General features: G+C 41.1%; 2 protein-coding genes across 2 annotated transcripts in view; both read left to right on the top strand.

Annotated features, from left to right (window-relative positions):
• LOC120897703 (protein slit-like) overlaps positions 1-15524 on the top strand; it is a gene marked incomplete at its 3' end in the record, with an annotated part of 82663 nt that extends 67139 nt beyond the window's left edge. The window contains exons 2-6 of the mRNA XM_040302747.1: positions 9860-9931; positions 12626-12697; positions 14350-14421; positions 15181-15324; positions 15452-15524. Of these exons, the coding sequence (XP_040158681.1) occupies positions 9860-9931; positions 12626-12697; positions 14350-14421; positions 15181-15324; positions 15452-15524 (433 nt within the window). The remainder of the gene's footprint in view (positions 1-9859; positions 9932-12625; positions 12698-14349; positions 14422-15180; positions 15325-15451) is intronic.
• A 3-nt stretch (positions 15525-15527) lies between these two features.
• LOC120894133 (protein slit-like) lies at positions 15528-18512 on the top strand. The gene is made up of 3 exons (XM_040296533.1): positions 15528-15689; positions 18122-18263; positions 18350-18512. Exons 2-3 carry the CDS (start codon positions 18142-18144, stop codon positions 18495-18497), a joined length of 270 nt encoding a protein of 89 aa, XP_040152467.1. The 5' UTR covers positions 15528-15689; positions 18122-18141; the 3' UTR covers positions 18498-18512.
• The last annotated feature ends 1042 nt before the right edge of the window (positions 18513-19554 follow it).

Here is a 19554-nt window from a genome sequence, read left to right as displayed (position 1 = left end):
GTCAAGTGCATGTTTTGCGTCGTTCAAAGAGGAATCAAAGGTATAAAGAAAAATTACACACTCCTCCCATTCGGGATCATGATATGTACAGGAAAACTAATGAGTAATTTATACGAAGCATTATTTGTTTTGCTTTACATCCATGCCATTCCTTTTCACTACCGATGCTATAAGAATGACTGATGCAGAAGGAGACAAATGGGCAACGTGTTACGAATATTGCTTGCCATCATCCTCAGACATGTAATCCGAGACACGACATATTGGGTGAGCTGAAAGATGCACAAATTGAAGATTTATCGCTGATAGCACCATTTCGTAACTGCTGCCGTGCTCAAGGCGAGAAACGCTTTTGTGCTTCGCAAATAAGGAAGCATCATTGAACCAGCCCACAATGTTTGTTTTGTAACAGGTCAGCTGTTGGTACTCAGATCTTTCTGAGGAAAAATGGAGAAACGCATTATTATCGCACAAATTGAAATACAATTATTACTCTCACATACAGAAAAATCTGGAAGCACGGGTTAACTAACCACTTGCCTGAAACCAGCTTCGCTGTAAATCAGAATTCAATCAGAAGATCTCATCTCTTTCATCAATCTGTCCAAAAGATGCTAATTTCCAGACAAATTAAAATGTTCCTCGCACGTCTATTTATCGCCGTTAGTGCTTGTGAAAGAGGTTTCCATTCATTTATTATTAAACTTATTCAATTTGGAAGCCATGCATTCAACCTACGTCGTTTGTTTTTACGGATGTCAAACACTCGTTTCTCAGTTGTTTGCTTCTTCCTCTGCCTGTGCGCGGTTATATAAATTAATGATCCCCCCGTCTGCGTAAGTTAATTTATTGTAAAGAATGGTTCCAATTATGAAGCACCGGCAGAGTTCTTTCCTTCGCAGCAGCATACACGACCCCTTCAACTTCCTCCCACAGTGCGTTGCTGTTATTTTGCATAATCAAATCATCTTGTCAGGAACCATTAATTTGACGTATTGTTTCGACCCCGATCCTCGGTTCGTTTTTTTACGAGCCAAACGGCCCGATGTGTGTGTGGAGGTGGTGTTCACATTTGGTCACTGTCTACGTTCGGTCAGCTTGAAACGATGTATACAATTTATGGTACTACGCAAAGACGGCACATTGTAAAAACAAAGGTATTCATAATTCTTACAATCATGCTTCACTTCTCGGACCATATGGGGTGGAAAAGCATCTCCACAAACGCCAACGCTTGTATCATGAAGCAAGCACACACGCACTGGCCTATTGGACGTTGCTGGAGATTTACGACCGTCGCAACAATTAACGTCGGATGATGATATTTAGACCGAGCTTCGGCGAAATCCGTCGACAACTTCGATAGCTCTCCATGCCATGTGTCAATATAAACCATCATGATTCCTTTTTTATGTGTCTGGATGCCACATTCTCAGAGAAACGATGCATTTTGACCGCTTCGATTGATCTTCGATGCATCATCTGTGTGAGTGTGTAGAGCATACGTCTTGGGTGGCGATGACCCAGGTCCCATTAATCACCGGGTTAGTTCAAACCACACGTTAACCCAAATGGATATGCTGCTAGCTGTGGTAAAACCGGCTCACATGTCTTACTGGTCAAATTAAATTCGCTTCTGGACAATTTATGACCAAAAGGTTTGACCAATATCCCCAGTCAACAACCTCTCCCACGAAAGCACACTGAACGATATCATGTTTGGACTCCTAAAATTCCAATGTTCTGGTACACCGGCGTTGAACCCAAGATTGATTTACAATTTTCGAAGTTATAACCGATGAACAACACCAAAGCACCAAAACAGGTATTGGTTTGTGCCTGAGCAAAAATTTGATATGCTTTCCTGATTTTCTGGTCATAAGAAAATCTCGAACAACATGCCCATAGTATAGGACTGGTAGGACAGTTGGGCCAAATGAAAATGGTAAATCTCTGTTTGTGGTGGCGTTGAGCAGAAATAGATGCGTCTTGTGTGGTTTGTGTTGTGATTGTCTTCCGATCGAAAGCCTTAATCGGTTTATAAATGCGCCCTTGCAAACACCTTCCTTCTTCCCCAAATCAAGATTCGTCGATCTGAACAGACATGGCTCGATAAATCTGATTTCCTAGAAAAGGGAAAGCCGAAGACGGAGAAATAATCTGTTGCCGTGTTGCCTTGACGGTGGATGCAGTGAAATGTGAAAGATTTATGGTAGGACTGTCTAGGGTCAATTTGAGAGTATTTGAGAAGGATTTGAGAAGTAGAGATGATGTCATGAGTCATACAAGGAATAGTTCTTTTTGTAAATGTGCCTTGTTTAATGTACAGTGTGTTAAAGTTGTTCTTTAATACGAATCATATTTGTCTTTGAAGGTGTTGAATAAACGAAAAGCTTCTTTTACAAGCAATCTTGCCTTAACTTGGTACAAGACCCTAGATAACGATGGAACCCTGGGCCCGATGGCTAAAATGTTCGTAAAGCATCTTCATTATCACGAAGCACCTTCACATCCACTTGAATTCGATCCTTTAAAACCCTTTGGATGGTTTTATCTTGTCCTTTTTCACATTCTTATCCACCTGGTAATAATTAATCAGTCAATTAACCGTGTCCTTTTTTTCTCTTTTTTACTTTCAGGTAAGCAAAAACGCCAATTCTTGTTTCATCTCTATGCGTGCCGCGTAAAGGCGCCAGTAAAACTGGATCATTTTGTAACCGCTAAAGTGCAATCGTTTGCCACTAACTTCTGCAATGGGTTTATTGCTGTAAGCGAGTGGTAAACGTAAAGAGAAAAACAGACGGTGAATGGTCAACAAAGGTAGAACCCAAAAAACTCACCAGCCAAAATGCACCACGCTTCTGGTACGATTCGACAAATTGTGCTACCCGGTCACGGTAGCGCAACGTGCCTCACCATTGCAGCACGCAATAGCTGGAAGATTTTATCTGGGAGCATAAATCAGATTAAGTATTTAACCTCTTTGCTTAAAGTTGAAAATCAATTTGGCTTGAAATTTACTCGTTCAGTCGCTTTTTACGACCGTATGCCAAGCCCACTCACACACCTTACTCTATGCGGGTGTTTGCCGTTGGCGTCAGTTGAGGAAGAGAGCTTCCACGAACGAGCTATCAGGATGCTACCGCGATGGTCGATACGTTTGAGTGCGTCCTTTTAACCCGCCGGCAAGGCACCAGGAAAAGAGGTGATGTAATAAAATGTGTGTTTTTGTGAGTGCTTATCAAAAGTTCGTTGTTTTGGTCCCGGGAAAGGCGGTGCCGGTAAGGGTCGATTAGCTAAGGCGTGTTAATGTACCCAAGATTCAACATCCCAAGACATTCAGTGACTTTGCCACGTTTGAAGTGTTGGTTCTTGGACTCGTGCGCAAATAATTTATATCATTACCACATTTTCATAACCGCTCGGTCAGTCCGGCACAAGCAGCAACGCGTTGGATCAAGATTATTTTAACAGCTGTTTATCTGCTGTGCCGGATTTAAAAACTTCCCACTTCCCCCTCATTCTAAGTTCTCCAAAATTTGCAGAACGGTCGAAGCTAAATTTACGGCCAAACGCTCCATTAGTCATTATGATAATTCCAGAAAGACGACAGTCGCTTGTGTTTGTTTCAAGACTGTCATAAACATTTTGAAATGTGGTCTTAAACTCCCACGATTATTCAATGGGACCACATAAACTTTTTACTGTCACAATAAGCATTTGCACAGATCAACAATCTGGACGCTTAAGATGATCACTTGGGTCCCAAAGTTTTTTAAGTTATGTTATATCGATTAAATAAACTACGTAGATGACTTAATCGGCTCCCTAAAGGTGTAGGTTTTTCGATCAATCATCAAACAACACAGCGCTTTCTAATCTACATTTCACAATCAGGCATGCTCAATCAAAACCCCACGATTCTATCAACGATCTGGTGGATGATAAATCAGATACCGTGAGTCGGATCGGACCAGCTGTAGTCTTGCCGTAATATGGTCTAGTCAGTTGTCGAACGAACAATGCACTCAAAGCAGGTTGCTTTCTGTCAGCTTGAGGCACCATCGTGTCTAAATTTGTCAAATCTGTCAGTTTTGTTAAGCTTCCGAAAATCCGTTGATCAGGTTTTTCCAGTTTCTTTTGAATGCTTATTGTACTCTTTTCTAAACCCCGATTCTATGGATAACTCTGGCGTGGATAGCTCTCGCCAACAAAAAGCGAAAGTTGGGTTTCTAATGTCTTTTTCAAGAGATGTCTTTTTCAGCCAAACCGCTTAGACGCTAGCTAACACAACCCTAGCTATGGTGCATTGCCTAACGTGTTTGTGTTCCGTTTTAACATATCTGTCGACATAACTCTGATAGCGCTGTGAATGTAGAACGAAATAATTACCAATCTTTAGAACCTATGACAGACTGTAGAGGTCCAACCATACCGCTACGTCTGTGTTTGTCGCATTGCTTTACTAAAGGACCCCTTTCCTACCTTTTTCTGTTGAACATAAGTCGTAAAAAATACATGATACCGTCAAATCAGTACCGATTTCAGTGTTGAAAGACAGATGCAACGTGAACCTAAAATAATATGCATTCGTCATGTGTCTGGTGTTGGGATGAATAAACTGCTTCACTCGTCGTAAGTTCTATTTTTGTAGCGAAGCACAACTCTATTCGTATGGCCGTGTAACGCTCGCCAGTCAGAGTGGGTGGAGTATAACAGCGGAGACCCTTTAAGCAAACAATGATGCTCGAGTCTTTTTTTTAACTCACCATTGATGTCGTGAGTCTTAACAAGATTGAAATCATCTTAATTAACCAGGCAAATAGGAGTAATTATCACGTTTATTTCACATCGCGTCGACGCAAAGTCTGCTCGTGATTGCTGTCTTGTCAAGAGGCTCTCAGGCAAGTGTTAAGGATCGAAATCAGCTTGTAGTTGACGACATTTTTTTAATATGTAGTTTGAGTTATACTTAAACAAAGGTTGAAGAATAAACTTTTCAATGAGAAGTCAGATCACTGTCCTTTTTGGTTTTAATTAAAGATTCTTTTCAAGAATTTCTTGAATTGCAAAAAATCTCTGACATTCCAGTCAAATACAAATCACGTCTTATCTAAACAATGCATATCGTACAAAATCGTTAATCAAGAATTCATCGACTGACATAACTTCGTCATCACGTACAAGTCATCCCATTGCGACCACCATCAATCCAGCGTAGGTTTGTGGTTTAATTAAACGCTCCAAATATTCTCCATCGTCGGCTAAATTACCAAATTGGTCACATAGCAATAATGCTGAGGAAGAATTTCCGTACCACGCGGATACCAACTTCGTATCCATAACATCGGTTTCCTGCTTTTTTGACCTATGCTCTATATTATCGCCCTTCCTCTACCATCAAACAGCTCCGGTTAACATGATTGCTGCCACCGCAAATTGGCAGTTCCCTGGCGGAATCCACACCTACCATTTGGATGTGAACATGTCTTATGATATCTGTAAACATACATAATTACATGCTCATCTACACCCAGCATCATCGTGTTTCAGTGTGATTTTGCTAGAAACCAAACCCATGGAGATACTGTATAAATTGCGGCTGCTCCAGTATTCCCAAGCACATATGAACGTCGTTAGTAGCAGCTTTCGGATTGGCTTTCATTCACACTCGCTTCCACTTCAGAGCAGAAATGAATGTGCTGTTTGACTCCCATCTGCACTGTGTTCTGCTTGCTACTTGCAGGAAATAGGGAAGAAGAATGCTAGTTCCTGAAGCACAAATCTTTCTTGTCGTGCTTGGGGTGGTCCGTAGACCATGTTGGTGGAATGTTCTTAGGAAGGTAGCCTATTCCGAAGGTTTTCGTTAAGATGTTTTCGTTGCAGAGAGAAAGAGCGAAGAATTATATCAAGAGTCTTTTGAGAAACTGACCAGTTGTCCAGGTTGATAAATCTAGACGATTTATTTTCGTTTAATGTTTTCCAAGCAGAGTTTTACGGGTTGGACCATTATTGAATTTGTGCTCATAGCCTCATTTATAACTAAAGGCTAATCGGCTGATGTAATTCTTATTGTAAGAACAACTTTTGAGCTGTATCACTGCGAATGCTGATTGCATTTTTGTTATTTGTTATGAACTTCAAATTAAAGTTTATGTTGATCCCTGCCAGACCCTCATCAAATTCCTACCAATAAGACAATATACTTTTCCTATCAGCAAACTCACTTTTCCCTGACGTCCAATCCTTTTCTTTTGTCGGATAAATTAGTTGAAAATATCCAAAAGGACACTCAGGGCAGTATCCCATGAGTTTCGTGAACGGATTGGTGTTGTAAACGCCGACAAGCGCAGAGGAAACTTTGATGATTATAAATTCTAATCAGGATGTTGTTAGCATGCTTGCACGTTGACGGGATCGATAGCTCGGAAAATGTCATTCGCACAGTATCAACGATGATGATGAAGGGACGATAAACCACAAGAGGCCTCTTATGGGCGCTTCCCGGCACATACAGTGTAGTGTTTTGTTGCCACATGCATACATATTTGCAGCGATATGCGACACGCTAACCAACACCGGGTGGCCCCATTTCACCGAAACCCCATTTATTAACATGACATTAGCATCGAACAACATCATGTGCTGGTGGTTAGCACTGGGGATGCTCCACTGCGCTTGGCTATCCCAAGTCCGCCATAACACGGGGACACGTAAATGCATGCACGATCACCGCAAAGTGTCGGTGGAGCGCGTTATCAGCTCATCAAATTCCATTCTCAGTTAATTTATGAACCAATTCAAAACCAACTTCATTGTTATTTTGTAGCCTTCGGTATGCGTTCCTCAAACCGGGCGGTCGATAAAGTGATGTGTAGACAGAGTGGATTAGATGATCATTGTCCTGCTTTTGCTATCTAATATGAATCAAACATGCAAACCACCACACCTTTCGCAATCGGACAATAAGTATGTATGCAAAATAAATGCATTCCATCGATATATTCAGTCAGTATATGAGAGAATAAGATGGGAACAAAATGCTAATGCATGTTTATTTGCATGTCAACAGGTCGTTGCTTCATGACGACACGCTGTGCCGGATATTTTGGACTGAATTTGAAACAACGAAAACATAAACATCGAAATAAAACAGCGGAAGAATCAACGTTTGAAACACGAAACCAATTATGGACATATATTGAAAACTTCATGGCATCTTAGTGTCAATGGGAATTTATTGCTTTGCCATTTATTTAATATTCTCTCGGTTGATGGGTAAAAAATTATGCGTATTTTGCGATAAGAAATATTCACGTAATATTCATGTTATATATCTGCACTGAGTGTTTCACACAATTAAGAATATATTTTAAGCTTTAGAGTTTCAACAGCCAAACAACCATAGAGCAATGCTTTTTGCAGATTATCATCCCTCATTAAGCCTTTAAATGTCTTCAAACGTTCATCTGGATTAACGTGACACATAAAAGACTTTAATTGCTCACCATCATCCCCGCTGAGTGCTCATAATCCAGCCGAAAGCTATTAAACCGCTTTCCAGAAAACAGAACTCCACCCTACAAAAAAAAAATAAAAATCAAGCAACACCTAACATATTCAATAAAAAATGCAGAGAGTACACATAAAAGCAAGGATCATCCATATAAAAAGTCGCCCGTTAGCAATCGTTTGACTCGCGAAGCCTCATCATTAACGCCATCACAAAAAAGGTGCCAAATGTGCTGGTTAACTGTGAACGAAGCACTTCAATCGGTTTTAACATTTTCAATTCAACACCAAAATCTGCTTACGCTCCCATAATGTGCGTGAACCATTACCCCGTACATGACATTCGCATTATCCTTTTTGTAGTGCCCGTTCGGGAGCGGCTGTTAGTTGATTCTGACACAAGGCATATGGTGGGGGACCATCGTCCACACTTCCACATCTTTTGTGCTCCTTTACAACAGGACTGTGTAGAGAATTCAATCACACGAGTTTCGTATGTGCCTGGTGCCATTTTTCTCACTTACATTCACTTACCAGTGCACTGCCACAGGGATTATAAAACGTAGTTGGCGTTCTGTGACTCCTTTCACACGATAACTATCTGTGGAACGGGCTCATGACACCATGACTGACACATAGCACATGGGTGAATCTAGTCAAACGTGCATATCATCCCACACTACCACAGGAGGTAGTAAAAATGGTACAAACATTTCAAACGAGCAACGTTGCCACTGATTGTATGTGGAAAGCGCTTGCATTTTGGGGAAATATTTTGATGCAGCTTCATCTACATCCGTCCACATCCGTCCTTTTCAGTTCTGCAGTATGATTTTGGTGACGGGTCTTGCTTTTACTTACACCGAACATACCACATCCCACACGAGCAGCAGAAGCACTCTAATGCAGTTTGAGCAATATTTTGTGTTGTTCGCAAATATTCCCTCAGTGATTTGCCTGGAACGACCTCCTAGTGCAACATTTTATTTATTTTATGCACCCACACCTCCATCACCATTCATGCCATACAATACGTGTGCATTCGATGAGTGCTACCGTGCATCTCTGCACACAATGCAGCTTCAGCAGCTGCAGAATTTTGGGATTCTAAACGAAGATTCATCGCCGTGGGACATCTCACCTTCCGCCCCCTAGCTATCTGAATCAAGCGAATCCCATCCATCCCGTCCGAATCTCACATCAATTTCCCTTTCATCTGCTCGCTTTCGCTCTTCTTCAAGTGCAAACACTCGTAAATCCGTTGTGTAAACATGCATCCAGATGTAGAGGGACATGTGCCTCCGCAAGGCAGCCACTCGGGAGGTAACAAACCGAGAGCACACATTCTCAGAGTGTGTGAAGAAGCGAAAATTCTAGCGAAATGTGTCATGAATATTAACAGCTGGCGAAAGATGTACGACGATGTGAACTAGCGTTTCCGTTGCGATTTTTTGTTGGCTACAATAAATACATTTGGCTATTGCGATTCTATTCATACATCGTGATGTTGCTATCCCCCCAAAAAGTTAACTGTGTTTACTGAAATTGAAAAAGAAATGGCGTTTTGAAGACAATTTTGTTGCTATCATTTCATCACATTAGAATGCTGATGGATACAAATTGAACAAAACAGTAATTAAACGACCTTTCATGAAGGATGCTGGTTAAGAGCCCGAGTAGTTCATTGTACGACATGCTCTATCACTCTTACGGTTGGCATGGTTTTTAGATTTTAGATGGGATCGGAGCTCAATTTATTGAGAATTTGTTCTGCCAAACCATCCATGCGTGACGATGCAACCTGTGACATAGGACCAAGCTTAAACCTATAATTTTTCATCTACCAGTACCATAAGTGAGTCAAACTTGAAACATACACTATGCCTAAGTCTCGACACGGTAGTATACAGAGTCTACTGTTAAAGCTAAAGGGTATATCGTTTAAGAGTATGTCAGGCACACTCTGCTGCTATCGCATGGCGATTGACGACAAGGAGTTGTGAATATCTTTTCTATGGAAACGTATATCAGCAATTAAGCTCCATCGTCAGTCGATATTTGCATACTTGTGGCATTGTAGTCCCCATGTAGGTTATTTAAGGTTATGAATTGGCTATTGCTTTGAGAACCAATCTTATATCATGTCTATGTATAAGAAGACTAAGTGTAAAATGGACCATTATTTTGAGGATAATTATCACTGATAATAATATTATTAGGTTATTTCTGCTAATTAAATCATCATCATACCTTCCCATCGCCAAAAGATCAAAGCATAACCCATTCCGATTGCCTTTCTTCACAATTAATTGACTTCAATCGTTCTTCCTCACTCTTTCTCTTTTAGTGATCTGCAGGGCAATAACATCAGTGTCATCTACGAGTCGGACTTCCAAGGATTGGCGAAGCTGCGAATACTGTAAGTAAAGTTTTCCTTTGCCCTTACGTCTCCCCCATTTTAGGCTAGTCTTACAATTGAATTCACTTCCTAGCACGCTATTAACACAGTCATCGAAGTAAAAAGTTGTCGTCTAAGATGCAGAAACGATAAAACAACGAGGACGTTGGTTGCCAGCTTCCTTCAGCGCACAGTGAACGTCTCGCAGTAATTAAATAAAATCCGAAATTCCCCTCCATAAAACTGTGCGAACTATCACAGCAACACGGCCCCGGTATGCATCGCTCCCCCCTTCCCTTGGGTGTCACTCTTCAGACCGCCTTATTGACCCGAACTCCGGACGTCGTATGGGAATGGCGATAGAACGACTCTTTTTAAACTAATTACACCACAACCGTGAACATGCACAGCGACAAGTGAAAACCACCGATAGAATGGTCTTCACCGCTTCGGTTGCAACTTCCGCTGGTCGGATGGTTTTAATAGTGTTACGCGAAGTGCTTTCCAAAATTACCCCAGCCCTGAAGCTGTCTGACGTTTACGATCAACGATAGGCATCCGGTGGAAGCGGGACGGAAATGAAGTTACCCCGTGTGTAGTTAAACTTGCCCGACGGAATGTTGCCACCCATATTGGTTTGAGATTTCCTCCTGTACTAACGTTTACTTGTAGTGTTGAACGACGCAATGAACAGTGTTAAAATCGGTAGCATATTGGGCTAGTAGTTGACTTGTGACTTTAACAACGAAAAAGTTTAATGATGTAACTACGAAATTAACATCAAAATATCATCAAAATCGTTTTGAGAGAGCTGCCAATACATCCGGGAATGAAATATGCATTCATCCCGATCGCAGCGATAGTGTTGAGATCATTAGCGGCGTTTGCTAATCAATAGACACCATGCAGCACAACATGGCGCACTGGCGACGGATGAATCCATAAAAACGCAAATGACCCTGCGGTCCAGACGTGCCGAAGTGACACTGTTTAGTGTCGCCATAAAAATGTATTTTTTCACCACACACAGCCCCAAAGGTTCGAATGATTTACTCTCATGAGCTCCACACACATGCAGTTCATCGAAGCTTCGACCCATCGGCAACACCAACTCATTATTCAAATGTGCAACCCTCGAGAGGACAAAGATTTACGGATTCGAGTCATTTCTGCGCCTTTCCCCATCATCCATCCGTTGCCCATTTATTTATCATTTTAATCGATTCCCAATCATTTTCCCTAACTTTCATCGATTTAATCTGCGTCGATGGTGGTGATGTATTTTACTGGTCCATTGCACAGCGGGCATGTCGAGGTGTTTTACCCCAAGAGAGAACCAGTTGGACATCGGCCAAATCACTTCAACGTTGAAACAACTGTCCCACTTTCGCTGGGCATAGGGAATTTGATCGGTTGGGCATTGTGTTTGCTGATCATTAATTTACATAATTTTGTTTCTCATCGCCCTGGTGCTACATTACTTCCCAAATGGACACACAAAGCAGATGAAATAGATCTCTCTCACTCGTATCTGCCTCCCACTGTGAGGCTCATAAGTTTTAAGTAATTACTCTGATCACCAAAAATACCTCTCCTTGGACTTAGGACGTACCGAAAACGTATTTTTACCCGTTTTGGAATTGTCCTCGGATCATCTTTACCTTTCATGGAATAAATGATGAAATATTAATCCACCCCAAAACACCCCGGTAACACACAAAACTGGACACCAAATGGGAAAGCACGTGACGATGTATGGAGTTATCGGAAAGGAAACGTGCTTCTTTTATTTTACCGAATTTGGAATAATTTTATGACCGTCCGACCTCAACCCATTAGTGAGGTTTAGAGTTACATCGATGGCGAAGCTGTTATTTAGTCACCGGAAATGGTGGTACGCTACCTTTCACGCTGACACAAAATAAGGCAAATAAGAAGAAATGGTATTCAAATTGACACGGTCGCTTAAAAGATAACTCGTTTCCGGTGACGTTCGTATCACACGTTCATTCGTCGCGCCATACTTATTGCATGGCTGGTAGGGAATGGATTCGATTTCAATTAATTTATAATTCAAATACAATATCGCTACCAAGTGCTTCCATGAAGCCGTACAACGGTGGTTATGGAGGTAATTTTGGAACCGAATGACGTTTTTAATTAGTCGTCACTTTCGCCATTCCGTTTCTACACTGTACGACAAAGGGGTTTCTTTGCTGTTAAATAAACCAATATTTCTGCATCCTGATCGAGTTTTAATTAAGGATTTGAAATGATTTCTTATGGTGTTCAAATTGCAACTATGACAACTCTGATCGAGCTTGTAATTCGCTCGTATTAATTTAAGTATAAAATCTCTAAACTTCCAGAGATCTACATGTATTCTCTTACAACAATTTGTTTTCAATCACACATCCACCAGTCACCAAAAATATATGCTAATGCTACAATCAAATTAATATTTATAAGTAAGCGGATTCTTTTAAAGTTTCCCGCATGCTATAACTCACTCGGTTTGCGAGGCGGCTGTCGCTTACGTTCAAACAACTTCATTTGCCTTCCGGAAAGAAGAATTTTACCATTTTACAGATGGCAGTAGCATTAATCAATATTCATTAAACATTTTGAATATAATCTCAGCTATCACATGATTTAACGAAATGTATGTTTTTTTTTTGTTTGAAATCTTTAATTCAATGTGTTATAAATTTACAGGCAACTGACAGACAACCACATCTACACCATCGAGAAGGATGCCTTGCACGATCTGATCTCGCTGGAGAGATTGTAAGTTATGATTTTATTTCTACCTAGCCTTGTTATCTATTCCAACCCGTCCTCTCTTCGATCGTCCGCATTCTTTCCCTAATACAATCCTACTTGCACCAACACAAACCAACCATCTGGTCCATCAGTCGCTAAATCCGGCCTGACAGGCACCGCCACAGCTCTTTGCTCCGACTCCGACCGACACTCCAAATACCAACCGACGGATTCGATTCATATTAACCAACACAAGACCTGTCAAATCACCTGCCCGCCGTGTTGAATATTACCTGTCGCAGTCAATCAGTCAACTTTATGCGTAGGTTTTCACAATTCGGTGGTTTTGTGCAAATTCTATCCTGTGTCAATGGAAATATTTTGACAGAGGTTGTTATTCGATTGCTACATATCACATAGTGTTGTTTGCTTGCGGCTGCAACGTTTTCTCCAATTAGAAACACATGGTTTCTTCCTATTCCAATATTACACTCAGCTGCAACACCATCAATTCGCTGTATTTTTTGTGAGTTTTTACTTTTGTCTGGTTTGATCTGAACACCAGAGTTGCAGACCGTTTAGTATTAATTTATGCACACTTTGCTGTTGTTGGGTAGGCTTTATTTACAACTATTTTACGTCGAAAGGTGCCACGGGCATAATAAAATAACTTGAATTATTAGATCCACCCCGCGTGGTAACGGCCAATTTGCAATATTTTTATTCGATAGAGTGTGGTTCCTATTGTTGTTGTGATGGCCTTTATCGATGAATCCGAAAATAGACAATCGATTCATGAGACAGGTATCATTGGAGCTTAAAATTTATGACATTTGATAAGCAATGACGATAATTGGTTGTGTTTGTGCCATGATATTTCTACAAAATACAAATTCATTAAGATAGTATACCTCACACTTCACAACCTACAACACAAATTTTAGAAAGAATCGAATTAATTTCAAAAACAATACAGAAAAGAAAATCTCCAAATAAAACTATATTAAGTTTAAAAAAAGAATAACAAAATCAAAAGAAGTTTAATCAATTTTACTATACATTATTACGATTATCTTTTTATTACGATACATATAATATAGACGACCCATGATTGTAGTAAATATTTTGACTCGCCGCTGGTGGTCACCTGACAACAACCCACGACTCTCTTGTTGACCACACAAATAAAAGAGAATCAATGTGAAAGAAATGAAACTCACAATCGCTTGCCCCAATGCGATTGGAAATCGATTTCCGTTAATTATCTGAAACCTCGTTTTTATCGTTCATCTTACGATCATCTTGACGTAATTGATCACGCCTTCCTTGCGTTCCGAAGGAAACATCAATATCGCTTAGCAAACCAAATTCATATTCCCCTACATCACTTTGCTTCCGGCGAGGGCAAGCTGACGCCCGAAAAGGGTATGGGACAGGGAACTGGCGTCTGCAATAATCAACAGTGGGTGGACTCTATTTACTGTGACATATCTTTAATTAAGTTTCGACGACACAGCGACTGGTTTAACGACCATCACTACACAAGCTACGCTCACTCGCTTGTTTCAATCGTTTCTCTTTCGTCCTTCTTGTCACGAGATTTGCTTACTTTCGTCTTATTTTCATCACTCTTATAATTATTATGATTTTATGTTCCGTTTCATTCCTTTTTTCAGGCGACTTAATAGCAATCGCTTAAAATCTATACCAGATAATTTTTTATCCAGTGCCGCTAATTTATTACGATTGTAAGTAGTAGTTTGTAGTGATTTATTTCCGTTCGATGTATGTTTTTGTTTTCCTTTCTTGTTTGTGTGTTTTGTGTTTATCTGTTTAGCAAATGTATAGTCATTTGTTTCCTTTTGTTGAGCGAGTCAAAGTCATTAGACCGAAAGCTGCTTAGACATTTTCAAAGCAGATCGATTCTAATTAGCAACAAGATATGGCTTTCCCCTTGTTGTTTTATGTTTTGTTTTTTTGACAAATTAATTTGATTTTAGTGTTTTTTATACTTTGTTAATGGACAAACGCTTTTCAGTCTTTGGTATGCATGCAATACAAATTAGTTTTTGGCTTTTATGTTTTTGCAGCATCTTTTGTTTTGCATATTTGGCTCCCACTCTATGTTGAACAGTCTCAGAAGTTTAAGTTTGCATGATTAACTACACCAAAAACGATGACTTTTTTTATTGATAATCGTCATTTGTTAACATTGTTCTTACGTTTACACACTTTTGAGATATCTTTTCTAATTTATGTTAATGGATCTAATCGACGATTGATAGCATGATTGATGTTGCTCCATGTGTCGTTTTGCCGTTCTATATGATGCGAACAGTAACATTCAATCGGAACAAAACACAACACATGCATCTAAAATATATAAAGCCTAGAATAGCATTTAGTGTCTCTCAAATTCAGCTCGTAACTCACATACGATTTCGCCACAGTAGCTGAATGACAATAGCCACTGAATCATGAATTCACGCAAACATTCACATTTACAGGGATCTGTCACACAATGCACTCACTGCCGTACCGAAACGTGCGTTCAAGGGAGCACCGGCGCTGCGCAGTCTTCAGCTGGACAACAACCAAATCACCTGCCTGGATGAAGGTGCCGTGAAAGGACTAACAGAGCTGGAGATACTGTAAGTACAAAGCCAGCAGTTCACCAGTGGCTGTTCAAATGAAATTACTTCCGAGCACAACAACACCAATGCGGCGTTTCTTTTCTTTTACCTTTCGTTTCCATTCCATTTCATTGCGGGCCTGCAGGACCTTAAATAATAATAACATCACCACGCTTCCGCGCGACATGTTTGCCGGAATGCCACGCCACGGAATGCGCTGCGCCTTTCGGAGAACCCGTTTGCGTGCGATTGTCATCTTTCCTGGTTGGCACGGTATCTGAAGAATGCATCACGTCTGGCACCGTACACTCGGTGCCATTCGCCCGGTCAGCTCAAGGGCCAGAATGTGGCGGATCTGCACGAGCAGGACTTCAAATGTTCCGGTAAGTGTGCGGACGGCCAACGCGAACGGTCAGTCCTAATCCAGGTGTGTTGAACGACGCAGGCGACGCTGGAATTCAGTTCAGACTGGAGTGCCACATAATTGTTGTTTGTTCTGAGCCGTGGGTGCACCATGGGATGGACTTATATGGCTGTCTAGTGTATACTTCAACATGGAAAACACGCAATGTGTTTGGTTTTTTCCCCTTCGTCAGTACGGTACAAAGTAGGGCTTGTCTCGGATGTTCCCTATAGTGAGGTTCATCCAGGCTGGGACATTGTTTGGGAGCGGCCTTAGACACAACAGCTAGAAGCATTGGCACCCAACGATGACAGTACAGTAACTACTATGTCCCCTGGAACACTACATTGCTCCAATTATGTTCATCCAATCAACCTCAAACTAATTTGTCGTCCGATTGGTCGACCGCCATTGGAGAGTGGTCCACAATTCTTCTGTGATAAAATTAATCGCAAGGACTTTGTTTACGTTGAGGTGTTTATGAAAAAAACAACGAATGTGATTCACAATTTTGTCATAGGATTTAGAATAATGTTATACTACTTTCATTTATTTTTCACAATATTGTCATTCTACACGTTCCATAGCTTATTCATAAAATGCAAAACGTCCTCCAAGCCTCTGAAAATTAACTCACGTCTGTATTAAAGCTTCCAACGAATAATTACATTTTTTATTATGCAGCACACGCAAATTGCGTTGCGTTTTCTTCGTGTTCATTATTATTATTACGGAACCACACTGCAACGAGCTTTTACGTTCAAACACGTCGTCCGACACTTGGCTTGGCGAAACCATATCAAACGTGATACGACACTAATTTATTTTCCCCAGCATTCTAATGAAGTTGCCAACAACGACATCATGGTGGGAAATGTTTTTTTCCTCACTTTTTCCACACACACACTCACTGATGCAAATTGCATTCAAAAATAATCTCTGCTCTGTACCACGTGGTGGATAAAAACGTCAGCTTTCGGATGATGGAAACAATACAAAAAGGAAATAAAAATTCTGCAGTAGATTTAAACCAATGAAATCCACCACGGTTCAACCACGAGAGCTATCAGCTTTTGTGGATGCATCATTTGAAATGGTACGCATTCAAAAGCAGGTCAAATTGAGGATTTGGTTGAGTGATTCAGGAAAGGCAAATTTTACTGCAAATGGGTCTATTAAACGTTGCACCTGCACTACGACCGCTGCATTTCCGCGTGTAGTTCCTCTTACTGCAGGGGAATAAACTCATAAACCTCATACTCATCACCTGTACCTGCCATCCACATCATCACACAGCCCAAATGGTTTGGATCGGTGGATAAGGACCGCGAAAACCAGAAGCAATCTGGACACTGGGCACATCATCACTGCCTGCATAGAACGCAACAACATAGCCCGAGGACCACACTGCGTTCACACTTTCGCGGACCCATTTTGCACAGCTACCAAACACTTCCTCCGTACGTGACACTCATGAATATGTAAATGTTAATTTATGCCACCTCCGTGTGTGTGTGCTCTGCTCTGGAAAGGGCAACGGATAACGCATTCTCGTTTGGGGGGTTTTGGTTTGCGATTTTCACACTCCACGCCAGTGCAGTGTTACAGAGATGAAAAGCACGTCATGGGCTAGAATTGGCCCACGCTCACACACACACACACATTCACGCCTTTGGATCAATGAAATCAAATTAGTGGAAAAATAATCGTCCAACCGAACCGGCCCAAATCGAACTTTTCCGACGCAGTCTGCCGACGTGTCTAGACGCGAGGCAATCGATTACAACTCGTGCATTATTGTGTGTCCTTTTTCAACTGTCAGTACTATTAAAATAATGCACGACCTAATTCGATACGAAGTAGATACTCGTTGAGAAAGCATTAGAGGTTTGCTAATAGTCACATATCACTCCATAAAACTCGATTAGACCACATGGCGACGGGGACATAATTGGTCATTATTATCCTTTTTACGCAATTGCTTACTTCACACTGCAAAACACGTATTCACGTTCTAGTGAGCCAATACTAACGTCTAGGCGTGTGAAAAAAAGCTATTACATCGTGTTGAATGAAATCAAACATACACGTTGGTGTATAAGTGTTTATTTATGGAAATTTTGCACAATTTACAGTGGAGAGGAGCTCAATTACAACAACATCAGCAATATGTTGCGCTGTTAACATTAGAATACTTCCATGAACTGCTACAATAAACCACATCGTGTTTAAATCGAGGTTTAATTGCAACAAACCTCAAACTTCATGAGGTGGAACAAACAGCGCACTTTAAAATGTTATTAAATCAGAGTGAGAGCTTTAAAAGTTAATCCATTACGCAAAATTAAATCAAATCACGCCCAAGCAGCCAAATTTTAGCGTTAACGCTGTTTATTATTTATCAATACGCAGGCCTCACCGAGAACGCACCGATGGAGTGTGGCGGTCGAAGCCTCTGTCCCCATCCGTGCCGCTGTGCCGACGGAATTGTCGACTGTCGGGAGAAAAGTCTTACCACCGTACCGTCCACGCTACCGGAGGACACAACTGAGCTGTAAGTGTTTCTTTTTTGTTATGTTACTGCCGCCATCTCCCGGGACGCTTTGGGCATTATAATATGTAATCTAAATATTTTTACAGCCGGCTCGAGCAGAACTACATCACCGAAATTCCACCGAAAGCGTTCGCTAACCACCGGCGCCTTAAGCGGATAGACTTGTCAAATAACAATATTTCGCGAGTCGCCTACGATGCCTTCAGCGGGCTGAAGTCCTTAACGTCGCTGTAAGTATGCGAAGACGCGGAATCCGGAAACGGTGTCCCACTTCCGAGAGCACAACCCCAAAAATCTGAACAACACGAGTAGGACGTAAAATTCTTATCATAAGTAAACAGAGTTGCCGCTCCCATCCTCTTTACTATGTCTATAAAAAGCTCTCAGCCGTGGAATCAACCGCTCCGAACACTATCTCGCGCTCATTCGCTCACCCCCCCTGACTAACGTCTTCTTTTGCATGCATTGGCATTGGTGCAGCATTCTGTATGGTAATAAAATTAAGGATTTACCGGCAAGCGTTTTCAAAGGATTAACCTCACTCCAACTGCTTCTGCTGAACGCGAACGAAATCAGTTGCGTGCGAAGAGACGCTTTCAAGGTCCCACATAATATCATGCTTGTGTGTGATAATCGTTGAAGTTACTGTGCTGATAATAAGGAGCAGCTACTGGTTTACGAAACGTTCAACCTTATGGCAATCCAAAGTGAAAGTGTCTGGCGCAAATATTCAAACTTAAAGGAGTCTAAGAAATGCTTGCATTATAATCATTGCATTATGGCGCTACATATTTGAGTGGACACTTAATGGTGTGATTTAATTTTCCATTTGCTTATTTAATCATAGATAGGTTCGCTGCATTTTAATAACTTTTCCATCTACCCGACAAGGCATGTGAAGAGCGAGTAGCTTTCTATCGCCATCAATCTATCTAGTTTTTCGAGTACCAAGCTGCAATAATTTTAATCAAATTCCACTTCACTTACGAAGGTTTTAGGCATTCCTTGGAAATGTAGGTAGAGAGCGAGGATAGACAGTAAGAAGCTGCCACAGGAACTAAACCATTTTACCACCCATTTCGCACGATTGTCTCTCGCCAATTTCGTACTAATTAATGCTCATTAGTTTGAACTTGTTCGGTTTGCACAAATTGGCGTTCTGCGGAAGCAAACGCACGTGCGAAATCATGCAAAGCCATTTGGTAATGGTTTTGGAAAATCAATTTGCTCGGGAAGCACTATAAGTGGGCAATGATTTAATTAGAAGATGATTCGTGCTAGAAGAAACGTT

Source organism: Anopheles arabiensis, chromosome 2 (assembly GCF_016920715.1).
Source record: "Anopheles arabiensis isolate DONGOLA chromosome 2, AaraD3, whole genome shotgun sequence".
Lineage (NCBI taxonomy): Eukaryota > Metazoa > Arthropoda > Insecta > Diptera > Culicidae > Anopheles > Anopheles arabiensis.
This window is presented reverse-complemented; position numbering and strand designations above follow the sequence as displayed.